The following is a 15,292-nucleotide window of genomic DNA, read 5'->3' as shown; positions in this document are numbered from 1 at the left end:
TGACCCTATTGGCAGATGCCAAGAGGAAGCCTTTTAGAGAAACCTGTACATTTATAGACTTTGGCAGCATACCATTAGAACTGTGTGAAAGATTTAATTCACAAATGTTCACAGCTGAAAAAAAAAAGAGAAGCTGCAGGATGGCTAATGAATTGTTAAAACTTTTTTCCCTAGTATAATGGAAAAGGTTTTTAATTTTGAAGAATGTATTTATCTGTTGCTCATTATATATTTTGGAACTAAAATATGCTCCCCCTTTATTTTCAGTTGTTATGGTAAAGAAACATTTGACTCATCAAATGAGCAACTACTTTTATCTGTGGGGCCCCATTTTCTTGGACTACCATTTGAAATATTGATTGTGATTATGCAAAAGGATAACAGTTCAAAAGAGCAGGCCCTAGTTAAGAAGGATGCTCATGAAACAAATAGAATTTGTCTTCTGAGCTTGGAGCAAAACTACTCCTAACTGTTCTGTGGAATCTTCTTTAAGCTTTTTGTGTTCCAGGAGAGTAAAATTCAAAGTATTTTCATTGTTCTGCTATAGGAATTAAGTCCATATTAAATTCCTTACTTCCTCATTTTTCATCTTAGGGCAACCAAAATAGGTGAAATGGAAGTCTCTGCTTGATGTTTCATACCATGTAGCTTGCTGAAAGATTATTTGGTTATTTGGTCAGAAATTGAGCTTGAAAAATGTTTTTATATAATATTTATAATCAAAATTTGTAGAAACAGTAATTCAGCACATTTTTATAGCTTGCTTGCAGTCACAAAAATGAGTACAGCAAGGAAGCAAGAATAGATCCAGTACAATGCATCTCATAAACAACATGGTAACAGCAAACATACTATATCTGACCGACAGCTGAAGACTTCTTCTTAATTCATGTGCACCATATACAGTTTTCATATTTATAAGCCTATGAAAAAACAATAATAAAAAAAACAAAAAAATCATTAATCTTCCTGAAAGCTGAATAGCATAGCAACATTATCTAAAGTGATTAGCTGCAACACTCACTTTTATAGTTGGCAGCTTCCCTGAAAAGTAAAGGACCAAATATATGGAGCATCTAAAAAATAACAACTTTCGATTATTACCCATATTTCTGACTTGCTTGCTGTACAAGCTGTAAAATAGCTTAAATTCGCCAATAGGTAGGCAGCAATATGTGCTTAACTGACTCTGTCATCCATACACTTTCTTGCACCTACTGACACCAAGCAGTGGTTCTCTCAATGGAACTTGTGTTTGTGATGAGCTGTGACGGCGCAGGGGTTAGAATGCAGTATTGCAGGCTAACTCTGCTCACAGCCAGCAGTTCGAATCTCACTAGGTTCAAGCCTTCCATCCTTCCAAGGTGGGTAAAATGAGGATCCAGATTGTTGGGAACAATGTGCTGACTCTGTAAGCCGCTTAGAGAAGACTGTAAAGCACTATGAAGCTGTATATGTCTAAGTGATATTGATTTTGCGATGTATTAATTAACGAATTCTTCAAATCTCATGGATTGAAGAGGCAAAACAATTTAACAATGTAGGATAAACAATCAGAATTTCCTTTTTCTTTTTTCTTTTACCAGTGATAACTTTAGGAAGTGTGTGTTTTCTTCTGAGTCATGACATAATAGACACTGATATCTTGTGAATAGAAAGTCTCGCAAAGCAAAAGAATTGCTCTGTTGAAGTCACCATTGGATCTTTAAAATATAAAATCTTTATTTATATCCAAAATTGAAGAGTTGGTAAAAAGAGTTCAATACACACTGAATTTTCACAAAGTCATGTTCTGTGGCTGTCTCTTCATGTTTCTCTTTTTAAAACTTCCAGTTGTTCCTGTGATTTTGAAAGGACTAACATTCGATGAAAAACGGGGAGCTTGCAGTGTTGGCTCCAATGTACGGGATTCTGCTTGCTATGTATGTTGGGCTTTTGCTCGTGCCTATGATCCTTTAGAACTGAGGCCTTTTGTTACCCAGATTGCAAGGTAAGTTTTTAAAACAAAATACCAATTTCTTTAAATAAAATATTTTTCAAGAAATGAAATAACATATCATATTAATGCTACTTGGCTAAAGTAGCAGCTAAATGTAGAGCTATTATTCTAAGATCTTATTTAAAATATCTAAAATATTTACATTCAGGTTATATAAGAGAACATATCCAATATAGATCTGTCCCGTGTCTGGAAAACCTCTTGATTATGCCACATTCAATGCTTTCTTATTGGAAAACATTCTCTGGAGATAAAACAAATGTCATCATAGTTACAGTTCAAGCACTTGCTTTAACTCTAGATTCTTGTTGGCATGGAGTAGTTCATGATACTGTTTTCATTACATTTGGGCATCTATTATATATGATAGTATATGTATATAAGTATACATTGTAAGTATGTATACATATAGACGTATGTACAGTATACATATAAACTATGTATCTCTAAAGGCTGTACACAAAACAGCTTTATAAACATATTATATAGCTATAGCTAACCAGTTTCATTATGTGTTTATGAAACTGAATGGAACTGTGCCTGTTGATTCTGTTACCTACGATAAAAGTTCTTTTACTAAAGTGACTGTGTAGATGAGAAAAGTTTGGGTGCTTTTTGGGGATTTTGTTTATTTGTTTGCTTTTCCAGTTGTGACAATTTAATTTGGTAGCTCAGCAATAAACTGTATGTTGAGAATCAGGAACTTTTGGGAGCATGACGCATAGTTTCACCTGTATTAGTATACTTTGGTTTACAGCCAATAACAGTACTCATCTATCTTTTTTTTCCTTGTCTCTTAGTTCTAGCCTTAGGTGTGTCACTCTTTCTGTCTGAGAAGAACCATCTATTTAGCCACAACGAAATTGTTGCTATCTTTTTACAGAATACCAGTTCGCTCTTTGAACAAATCTTTGTAAACAAAGTTGCATTGATTTTGTGTTCAAGTTTAGCCAAGTGATCTCAGATCTCACAATGTATCTCCCTTAGTTTGGCCTAATGTAATATTTTCTAATGCCTATAACATATGCCTACACTGATTAGCTTTAATTGTTTGAATGGCATGATGAACGGTCCCTTTGACCTATTTAAGCACATTCTATGGACACATTCAATATAACAGAAAAAAAGTAGTACAAAAAAATCGAATAATATTTTCAAGTAAATTTCAGTGCATAACATTGTGTAATTGTGATATGGAAAGCCATGAAAGCAGAATTGAATGTATTGTTATTAGTGAGCATGGATAAGAAGGCTATCAGAAAAATCATGAGAGACTGTAGATCGGTGATGGTTGCAGCTACTTTGGAATGTAGTAAAACACACACACACACTTTTCGGAGTATAACACACACTCCCCCCCCACCTAAAAGTTGGTAAAAGTTGTGGTGAGTCTTATACATCGAATGTTGCCAAAGCCATCCCCCCCACCCCTTGGCCATTTTTGGCCTCTGCGCATTATGTTTTTGGCTTTTGCACACTTTGTTTTAGACCTGTTCCAGGCTGCGGGGATTGCCACAGCATATCGCTGCCTCCACATGTCATGTTTTCGGTCTCTGCGCATCCCGTTTTTGGCTTCTGCATATCCCGTTTTTGGCCTCGTGTGCATTGTACTTTCAGCCAGTTCCAGGCAGCAGGGATCGGCAGTGGCGGCGATCCCTGCTGCCTAGAACTGGCTGAAAATGTGATGCACGGATGCCAAAAATGGGGCGTGCGGAGATCAAAAACATGACGCATAGAAGCAAAAATGCTACATGTGGAGGCAGCGATCAGCGGCAATGTCCTGTGGTGATCCCTGCAGCCTGGAATGGGTCTAAAATGGAGTGTGCAGAACCCAAAAATGTGATGCGCGGAGGCCAAAAACGCAATGCGCGGAAGCCAAAAATGCAATGCCTGGAGGAGGCGATGGGCTCTGGCGATCCCCGCAGCCTGGAACAGCTGATTGGCAGTATTCCGTGAGGCCGATCCAACCACCAATCAGCTGTTCATGCTAAATCAGGCTGCAATAACATGCTGAAGCTGACCGTGCTGTTTGCTACAAGGACACTAGCCAGATGAATACCAATGGATGCTGGTAAGCAGAGGCAGAATTTTTTTTTCTTGTTTTCCTCCCCAAAAAAGGTAGGTGCGTTGTATAGCTCAAAGCATCTTATACTCCGAAAAATACGGTATATAGGTAAATGCCAGATGAGAGCCAGTTTGGTATTGTGGGTAAGGCTTCAGTCTCAAAACTCAGTGGCTATGAATTCTAGTCCGCCTTATGCACAAAGCCAGCTGGGTGACCTTCAGCCAATCACTTTCTCTCAGTCCTAGGATGTAAGCAGTGGCAATCCACTTCTGAAAAACCTACCTGGAAAATTTCAGGGACTTGTCCAGGCATTCTTCAAAAGATTGGGCATGATTGAATGGAAGAAAAATAAAACCCTGCCAAATATTATAATATTTTTATGGTTTATTGAAAAGCTTCTTTGTGGGAGGTTACAGTATAATGCTGAGTTTCTATAATTATTAAGAAAGACTTAAGATATTATTTACTTAAAAGTTCTATTTAGTTTAATTGCTGGATAATTTTCGCTGCTTTGGCAGTAGTTAGAGAACTGACAGATAAAAATAATTAGAACTGAAGTTTACTTTTGAGAAGATGGGAAAACTCCTCCTTTACCTGTGCTTCAGAATTGGACTATACTTCAACTCAGAAAGATTTGGTTGAAGTGTGGGAGTGCAGGCAATTTAGTCTTCCCTGGAGTACTGCATGGTGAGAAGAAAAGAGAGGTGTGGCTCTCATGTAAATGGAGCCACTTGGCCCTAGGGCAAGATTAGCCTGCAGAATCAGGAAATATGAATATTGCTCAGAGCTACATCTTGTGCTGTGATGAAATGCTGAGAATAATTTTACACGAATACATTTGTTGCCTGACGAGTTCATTCTCAAGAGCAATTTCTGTTACATATTAAGTGAATTTGCAATCTGTACAGGTAGTCCTGGATTTACGATCAAAATTGGGCTCAAAATTTCTGTTGATAAGCAAGGCAGTTTTTAAGTGATTATTGTCCCATTTAGACCTTTTTTGCCACAGTTGTTAAGCAAATCACGTTAAGTGAATAATGTAGTCATTAAGTGAATCTGACTCCCTCATTGACTTTGCTTATTGGAATGTTGGCTGGGAATGTTACAAATGGTGATCATATGACCGCGGGATAGGATAACTAAGATAAATACATGCCATTTGCCAAGCACCTGAATTTTGATAATGTGATCATGGGCATGTTGCAAAGTCGCAAGTGTGAAAACTAGAAATACAACAAAAGATCTAGTGGTCCATCAAGTCTGCCCTTTGAGTTTTGTTTTGTTTTTTAAATTGTTGGATAATGGACATGTGTTTATTCTACTGTGAGCATATTTAAACTTGGTTATTGATGATTGATCCACCACCATTGCTGGAAGTTATTTTCAAGCTTCCACTATTCTTTCTGTGAAGTAATACGCCCTTTGTGTCAGTGGTGGGTTGCTACCGGTTCACACCGGATCAGGTGAACTGGTAGTGGTGGTGGTGGTGGGAGGCTCTGCCCATCCACATGGACGCTTCTGCACATGCGCAGAAGCGTCACATACACATGCACCCACGAGCAAACCGGTAGCAACAGGTTTTGAAACCCGTCCCTGCTCTGTGTTCTTGATTTTTGCTTAATAGTGCCTTCTTGAATCTTATTCATCTTTGAATGACCACAACTGGTTATAAGTAACTTTTTTCACTGCCATTATAAATTTGAACTGTCAGTAAACAAATGGGTGTAAGTCAAGGACTGCCTGTATCTCAGTTTTCCACATCAGCATGTTCTGCAAATAAAGATATTTTCAAAATAGACTAATGAGCTCTTTCAAAATGTAGGTTTTCTCTACCTGTCCATATCTAGTGCAATAATATGTGCAGTTTTATCAGTCTGGAGGAAACTTCTCAGTGGATTGCTGGGAAGCACTGTGATGTGAGGGAACAGATCTTCCCTCAGCCAAATAAGTAGTCTCCAGAAGAATGTTGAACATCTGAACAGTGGCTGAGCAGAAAGCAAACGATAGGGTAGCTTCCTTCTGAAGAGTTTATTAAGAATGCTGGAGGAGATAAGAAGTCTCTTCATTCTCTCTAACAATAAAGCCTCACCTGAAAGTTTAGAAGGAGGAAGAGATTGAGGCTCTCCCTGCACCTTTCACCTAGTCGTAATAGTACATACAATGTATGTGAATATAGATAAATAAATAAATACGGGTTCATGTTCCTATGAACAGGTAATCTTCAATTTATGACCACAGTGGTGCCCAAAATTTCTGTTGTTAAGTTAGACATTTGTTAAGTGGGTTTTGCCCCATTTTACAACCTTTCTTGCCACAGTTATTAAATGAATTGCTTGCAATTGTTAAGTTAGTAACACAGTTGTTAAGTGAATCTGACTTCCCCATTCACTTTGCTTGTCAGAAGTTGCAAAAAAACAATTCTGGGATACTGCAACCATCATAAATTTGAACCTAATTTTGATCACATGACCATGAGGATGTTGCAGTTGTTTGCAATGAGTATGTGTGAAAAAAAGATCACAAGTCACTTTTTTCAATGCTGTTGTAACTTTGGAATGGTTGTAATTTAAGGACTTACCTGTATAACAATAGTTTACAAACCTAATCATTTTCAGAGGATTGGCCATCTTTGGCTTATATGGAATCACTCCACTTTATTCTATGTGATTCAGAGAATCTGGTTTGTGCTGAAAGGAAGAATGTAAAGAAAGAAACCATGTTAGTTCATGTTAGAGTTTGTTCTTCATTCCCTTGGACCTGATTAGAGTCACATTTTTCAATATGCTGAATAAAACACAAAGGAATATATTCATATTTGTTAGGTTTTAATCATAATTAAAGAAGCTGATGAGAAGAGTTGTGGTAACTTATGGCTAATAATAAGCCCCTATGATACACCAATTGAAATAGTTTCATTTTAAGTGTTATCTCATTTTATAATGATAGAAAAATTTATGGTTGAGTTTTGGCAACTGACCTGCCAGAAAGAGAAGGATCCATGCCATATAAATATAATTTAAGATTTACCATTGTTCATATTGATCTTCTCTGCAGCAGAATTTCCAGTGGATGTTAAGTTGCTTTTGTCTTCCTCTAGCATTACAAATGAGAAATAAGGATCCTTCCTCCTTGCAAAGCTACTGTAACAAAAATAAAGTACAGAATACTGAAAATGAAACACAGTTTATATCAATACTAAATGTGATTAGCAGTTTAAAATCTAATTGATAAAACTGGGTTTTTAAGGAGTGTGTAGTGAGATTACATACAGCTGCCAAAGTAGTACATAGTATAATCAAGGAATGATGCAGTTGAAGAATCTTTCCTATTTATCAGATACAGATATCCTTCAGAGGATATCTTCAGCAAGGCTTTTCTGGAGATGCTGCCTGATAAATGGAAACAATAATCTCCTGGGTTAATTAAGATCTCAGCTATTTAGAGACTTAAAAACAAGCGACTTTACAGTATTTTTAACTTGAATCAGTCGTATTAACTTTGGAAAGGGCTGTTCTGTCCCTTTTGGGATTGATCTGGATTTGAAAATTGAGATTGGGGGTTGTTCGAGTATGAAATTTACATTGAATGTATTTTTTAAATTATATTTTAATATACCAACATATTCCAAGAGTCTTTGTGGTTTATCAGTAGGAAATGCAGTATAGTCTTAATAAAGATGACAGCTCAATGTCATCTTAAGGTTCTTAAAATTCTACTTAAAGTGGTTAAAGTGGTTATCTCTTCCTTGCAGAAGGCTAGTAATGTGTGGGCCAGGCTCAGTTATGAGAGAAAACTGTTCCAGAGTAGCAAGGCCACTGCTAGTCATGTCAGGTTAACAGCCATAATGCGAATAACCTAGTTCTAGGTATATACATGTGAAGTATAGAGACAGTTAAGGGGCAGAGTTTGTGGATATTTTTTTTTTGCCAGATCAACTTTAGAAAATCAAAAGGCATTGTAACTCGGGAAAATTATTCCAATTATTAGACTTTCAAAATCCATATGATTACTTATCTCTAAATCAAAATCTTCGTACTAATCCTTTATACTTCATAATAACTTCTTAATACAACAAAATTTGTAATTCTTAGAATCATTTTTTCAGTTTTATTTCCAGAGCCATAAGAGTACAAATATATTTAAAATACTGTCTTAGTGTTTTTTTATGTATTCCCATGACACATTTATTACTGATCATGTCTTTAATTATATTTCTATATATTTGTCTCTGAAACAGGGATAAATATGTAGCATTGTGATAAAATGTTTAATATATTTTAAAACATGACTGAAATTTATATTATTTGCTAAAAGTCAGGTACAGTACAGTACAGTACATCTACATTATGGAATTAATGTGGAATAAAATAAATAAGTTAATTACAAATATTTTTACTGATGATGAAGGGAATTATCTTTTCATTTATGTGGGGAAACCTGGTGGCTTGTAGTAAAATTAAATAATAGGGATATCTTAGATGCCATAGTGTTATATAGGCATGTATGTTCAATTATGAATCACAGGGCCTTGCTATAGACCAGTCCGCAGCATTTACTGTTGTGATTTGGTCTGTCTGCAGAACATGCTCTTACTTATCTCCAGTTATACTGCACTTGTTTCTTATATAATAAAAACAGCATGATGGTTACTTCATATTCTCATATTTGCTTTGCTGTAAAGAAAGCAAAAACCTAACCTACATTGGGTGGTGCAATTTCTCAGCAGTTAAGATACTGGAGCTTGTCATCTGGAAAGCTGACAACTCGGGTTCGAGACTTGAGTGCTGCCTAACGGGGGTGAGCTCCCATTACTTCCCCCAGCTTCTGAAAAGTTAGCAGTTTGAAAGCATGCAAATGTGAGTAGATAAATAGGTGCCATTTCAGTGAGAAGGTTACCGCTTTCTGTATTTTCATGCTGGCCATATGATGATTGAAGTCTGGTAATCTCTCTTTCTAATACACACATTGAAAGACTAAAATACTAGCATACAAATCAACTCTCTTACAGATCATCTCTTCTTTTTATGGTGCACTATAGTTGTTCAGCTGTAGCTCATAAAAGCTCATGGCTTTTAATAAAATGCGTTAGTCTGAAAAGGTGCTACCAGATTCCTGATTTTTGCTAGAGACTAACATGGCTTTCCTATTACAATCGTTAAAGTTCTTCCTTTTAGGCCTGTGTTGCAATTAGCCACCATTGAATGATCAGTATTGAGAGATAGAGTGCCCTGTCTTATAAATTAAGATCATCATAGGATCATTATTTAAAAACAATGCAAATCAAGAACAGAAATAATATGCATATGTTGATATAATCTTGAAAAACAGTGAATTTAAAGGCTTTGCTTGGGTATCATTATAGCGTACTATAAACCAAATACAGAGTTTGAAATGTACCAATGTTATTCTATAGTGAATGCAGCTAGTATAGTCTCTTAGACAAAAATGATAGCTCTTCAAAAGACAAATTTTGTTAAATTGTTCGTTGCTTTTATATATGTGTGCCTTTGTATGTGTGTACATACACACACAGAGAGAGATATTTTTTCCCATTTTCCTTTCTCTTTTCAGTGCCCTGATTATAGCTGCTATATTTGATCGCGATGTTAACTGCAGAAGAGCAGCCTCGGTAAGTTTAATTATAATCTATGGGATGGTATTGAGATGGTTTTGCTCAGTAGTACCTTATGTTGTTCAGTAGCTATTTCAAATATTTTACTTCCTAGATTTACATAAAAACAGAACATTGGATCTCCGGTCTCATTCTTCATATGCAAAGTGTATTGTCTTTTTTTCATTGTTTTTATAACAGGTCAATATGCCAATTGTATTATTATTATTATTATTTATTAAATTTTTATACCGCCCTTCTCCCGAAGGACTCAGGGCGGTTTACAGCCATAATAAAACAACAGCAATGTTCACATAAAACCATAATTAAAAAACTTATTATACAAAACTTATATTATACAGTATAAAGGAACAGCCAAGATTGAAAGAACAGAGTGATCTTTCTGTTATGTCACTACTGTGTTGTGGCTCCAGCCCTGCCCCCGTCCCCCCAGGCCTGGCCCCCTGCCAGAAAGTGCTTCAGAGAGTGAGGGGGAAGGGCCGTCAGGGCTTCCCTCTGCAGGACCAGCCTCTCTGGCTCAGCTCCAGGACCCAGAAGAAGGCCAGGTGGAGGAGGTGACGAGGCCTCTGTCTCCTGTATCTCCCCCCGCCCAGGCAACGCTTCTAGACCCAGTTGTGGACAATCGGTCCTGGTTAGATCCCAGGTTTCGTAGACAAGAGAGGCGGGAACAACAAAAGAAGGGGTGGGGCAGGCCTAAAAAGTGCTGAGTCATGGAGCCACACCCCACAGGGTATAAAAGCAGGAGGGGCTGCTCTACTATTTCGTGACGGACAAAACAAACTGACTGGAGAAAACTTGACTGAACTATTTAACTGAGCATTTGGCCTGGATTGCTGTTTGTTCCTGACTTCCTGGTTGTTCCGGTAACAAGCTTCTGTGACGCCGGCATTAGGGAAGATAAAGAAAACCTTGGCAGGCGATCGCTGGTTTGCTGCCAGAGCTGATAGCTGCCGTGGACTAAATTGTTGGCTAATTGAGTCAGTTCACGTGTCTCCCGGATTGAGGTGGGGGGGACAGAACACTACTGGATGATTTTCATTTCAGTTCAAGTTTTTAACATATATAGAAAAGGATCTTTAAATGAGTTTGCAAGTATCTTTTTATCATCAATCTGTTGGTGGGATTTCAGCAAACATAAGGATCACTATATTGTATTAACCATTATTAACATATTTGACTGGATAGGGTGAGAAGGCAAAGTGAAGAAAAACTTCATTTCTTTTGTCCCACATGTTCTGCTGGGAGGAATTTCCCTTTCTTCAGGCTTTGCTCTGTTTTCTGAGACAATCAACAAGCTCAATTCAGTCCTGGATCTTGAACCAACCATTCAAGAAAAGCTTTAGATACTACTGTCAGATCCTCTGATCCTTACCTTCATATTAACACAAACACATTTCTGTTGTCCATTATATTATCAGCTGTAAACTCTAAAAATCTAAAAAAGCTAGTCAGTTTATCAGTCTTGATTGTTTCATACCTGTCTTTTCTGTATAATTATAGTTTTTTTTTTATTTGCATTTATATTCGCCCTTCTCCGAAGACTCAGGGCGGCTTACACTATGTTAGCAATAGTCTTCATCCTATTTGTATATTTATATACAAAGTCAACTTATTGCCCCCAACAATCTGGGTCCTCATTTTACCTACCTTATAAAGGATGGAAGGCTGAGTCAACCTTGGGCCTGGTGGGACTAGAACCTGCAGTAATTGCAGTAATTTACCAGTTTCTGTTGTGGTCACTTCATTGGGCACGGATGTTAAAAATCCTATTTTTCACTTATTTCTATGTCAATTCATTCTTGGCTTTAAAAAAAGCTTGATTTAGTTTTTCATATTATTAGCAATTTCGTAGTTGTTACTTGCACCATCTGAAACAAATGTCACTCCATAGGCGTCATATGTTCACATTCCAATGCATGTTTAACTATTTAATATAAATATTAAATGCAAATTAAATATTTCTTATAAAAATTTACAATACTGATTGTGGGTTAAATCAAGAATTAGTAATTTAAAAGTGCTATTATTTCAGTTTATTAGAAGGAAAATTGTGTTTTCCCATGACATAACAAAAGATAGAAGCAGAAATAAGTAGCCAATAGCATTTTGGATATTTACCAACAATTCAAGTTTAGACAGATGTAATATGACTCAACACCAAAAAGCAGAATTAATTACCATAACTAGTTACCTCTCTCACTCTTCCAACAAAGTCATAGTTTCATTCAAATTTAGTCTGCATATGGTTTTATATCTTGGCTGAATTCATTTTTCTTCAAATTATTGGTTTCAGAGAACCAGAGATTGATGAGAATAATTTACATAATTTAAAACTTGTTAATTTGAATAGATGGACAAGCTATATTGTGAAATTAAAAATATACTAAACTGCTCCAAGTTATGTGCTCAGTTCTCTTTTGATGTCTGTGGGAATTATGTGTAATTTTAGAAATAGGCTGAGTTGTCATCTTTGCATTACCCGGTAATGGTAGAAAAAGAACCTTATCTGAAGGCAATTCCTGCTAATTACTGAAATTTATTTAGATGTCAAACTAGTTGTATATCATTTATACTATACTATTGATCTAAGATAGACAAGCATAGGTAAACTTTCCAAAAACATCTATTTTTTATTTTAAAAATCCTTGACCATCAGAGAAAAAGAAATATTTTATTATTTGATATTTTAACAGAATATGCAAAAATATTTCATATTTAGCTATTACCTGTATATTAAATGTGCAATGTTTGTATTTGTGTGTGCGTCTGTAGGTGTCTGTGTTTTTTTGTGCATGTGTGTATATTTAGAAAGAATCTGCACACACACACACACACGCACACATATATATATATATAAATATGAGGACATGTTTTCATACAGCTTAGATGAGTGTAGGAAACTCACTGAAATCAATCGGTTTATTCATGAATAAACTGATTTTATAATAAACAGCATATTTGATTTAGTATATTTATTATTATTATTATTATTATTATTATTATTATTATTATTTATTTATTTATTTATTTATTTATTTATTTATTTATTTATTTATTTATTTATTTATTTATTTTGGCTGTACACTTTTGGCTGTACACCGCCCTGAGTCCTTCGGGAGAAGGGCGGTATAAAAATTTAATAAATAATAATAATAAATAATAATAGTATATTTAAATATATTTGTCCAACGAATTGAACATGAACTGCATAAAGTAAATAGACAGCAAAGGTTTGTTAAATTTGAGTAGCTGCCTTGAAATTGCTTTAATCCTGAGCCGTGGTGGCATAGTGATTAGAGTGCAGTATTGCAGGCTACTTCTGCTACCTGCAATTTGGCAGTTCAAATCTCTCACCAGGCTAAAGGTTGAGTCAGCCGTCCATCTTTCTGAGGTGGGTAAAATGAGGACCCAAATTGTTGGGGACAATATGCTGACTTTGTAAACCGCTTAGAGATGGCTGTGAAGCGGTATATGTGCTATTGCTATTGCTGTCCTATACAGCTCTGTTCAAGTCATTGGACAGAGGAGTTATAAACAGAATAATACCTGTTTATAAACAGAACCTCTAAAAAGAAAAGAAAATGCTTTTGTTTATAGAGAAAGGAAGACTGAAATTGCCCTATGGAAGTATTTTGGGGCATTTAGACCTCCATTATTGTGAGCATGATTTACCTTCAGTGTAAATTCTACCATATTCTTTCTCCTTTCTTTCTTATATATACAATAACTACCTAGAATTTTAGTTTTGATGACAGATACAGATGTATAAACACACACTCACACACACCTATACATATACAAACTTCGTTTTTGAAGAAAGAACCAGCAGAAAGATGGAATTTATTAGTGTTTAGGTTTATAGGATATGGAATCATATTTACTTTGGAGCATTTTTTATTCAGGATGTACCTTATTGATTCAGAAAAGTGCTTTTCTGAAAACTGACTAACCAATTAAGTTAGAAATTTTTACTTTTTTCATTCTTTTATTATTATGTGAGTTGCATTGGAATTGCCAGAAAAATCAAGGACAAGTTCAGAAGTCATGGGGAACAAAAGATTTATTCTAAATTTCATTGAAGCCGAGAGATTCATTGGTGTATCTTAGGGTTCTTAGGTCCTTAAGTATAATTATCAACTGTTTGGGCTCATAGTTTAAAAAGTTCCATGGCGAAAGTCAACTGGCAAAATCATATCAACCGGTTAAATTGAAGGGAAGTTATATGTTAATATTGTCATGTTAAATTTGTACAATATGATAGCCACAAAAAATTTAAGCAACCATTTTTGCCAACTAAGTATGTATTTTGAGCTCTGCGATACAGAGTTCTACTCTTCATTCTCCCAAAAACTTGAATCTTACCATAATGTGATTTTATCAGTCGAGCTCGCTTATTTCTTTTTTCTCTCTCCTGCAGTATTGAAATATGCTACTTGAGTTTTTAAAAATACAAAATAATAATTGATCCAATGTTTAAATCTGAATATTTTGCATTTCAAAACTTATTTATGAAGTCTATAAATGAGTTATACATAACTCCAAGCAAGTTAATGCTATCTATCATCTCATATAATGTATAAAAGGAGAAGTTTAGATAAATGAAAACTTTAAAAATAGAACACACAGCATATTTATAACTTCATGGAAATAGTCTGGAAAATCTCTCTCAGTAGCTGTATTCTAAGGGCATTGTCTTTTCATTTCTTCTGGAAGGATTGTATCAGCAATGAAGGCCACTGTTCTGGGTGTGTCTGATTTTAATAAACACCCATTTTAAACTGTTCGCACAAAGCATATAAATTTAAAAGAGCATTAGCACATAACAACTGCCTAAGGGCATATTCAGCTAACAAAGTTGACTTTTCATTTTAAAATAAAGCCCATGGGTCATTTATATTGCTGCGTGTTTGTTTTGAATTCATGATTTGGTGTTTATCTGCAAGCAACCTGACTCATTTTTTTATGTTTGCTCTTTCTGTTCTTAGGCTGCCTTCCAGGAGAATGTTGGTAGACAGGTAAGGTAACTTAAGGGGGAAAAAACACAAACCCTTTCATTTAATTTTTTGTAAATCCACTGAAGCATAAAATTAAGTGTAGGTGTTTTGTCACTTCTAGCAGTGAATAAGAGGTTTGGTAAATTTAGTTAAATGATTTTGAAATCTAAAATTACCTTCTAGTCTTAAAAATAATACTATGATGTTTCAGGAATTATGATTTCAGAATATTTTTCTGTGATTTCAGAATATTTTTCTATATTGAATTTTTATTAGACTGGAGTTTTTCAGAAATCAGCATGTGCAAATATTATTTCTTACTCTCTTTGTCAGACAACCCTATCTCTTGTTCTGTTAAGAATGATGTGTGGGTGAGAGGGGGGGATCCTTTAATGAGAGATTTTTCAGTTGGTAAGAGATACATAAACATTGTTTGTTGTAGAGATTTATTTTAATATTTTTTTTTAAATATCATGCCTTTGGCAAAATTTTCTAAATTTGATTTGTAGTTTGCACTTAGCATAGACAAGCGTATCCACCTCCCCCTTTTGTACCTAGTGTAAAAACAAGAAGTAGGAGTTGGTCCTGAATTTCAGTTTTTT

General features: G+C 35.4%; 1 protein-coding gene across 1 annotated transcript in view; it reads left to right on the top strand.

Moving 5' to 3' along the window:
• The window catches only part of TBCD (tubulin folding cofactor D), a 173,202-nt gene that overhangs the window by 84,308 nt on the left and 73,602 nt on the right, over window positions 1-15,292 (top strand). Inside the window, exons 15-17 of the mRNA XM_058168485.1 lie at window positions 1,834-1,990; window positions 9,636-9,693; window positions 14,682-14,711. Of these exons, the coding sequence (XP_058024468.1) occupies window positions 1,834-1,990; window positions 9,636-9,693; window positions 14,682-14,711 (245 nt within the window). The remainder of the gene's footprint in view (window positions 1-1,833; window positions 1,991-9,635; window positions 9,694-14,681; window positions 14,712-15,292) is intronic.

The sequence above is a fragment of the Ahaetulla prasina genome, chromosome 2 (assembly GCF_028640845.1).
Source record: "Ahaetulla prasina isolate Xishuangbanna chromosome 2, ASM2864084v1, whole genome shotgun sequence".
Lineage (NCBI taxonomy): Eukaryota > Metazoa > Chordata > Lepidosauria > Squamata > Colubridae > Ahaetulla > Ahaetulla prasina.
The sequence above is the reverse complement of the archived record's forward strand: the minus strand, read 5'-3'. Positions and strand labels throughout refer to the sequence as shown.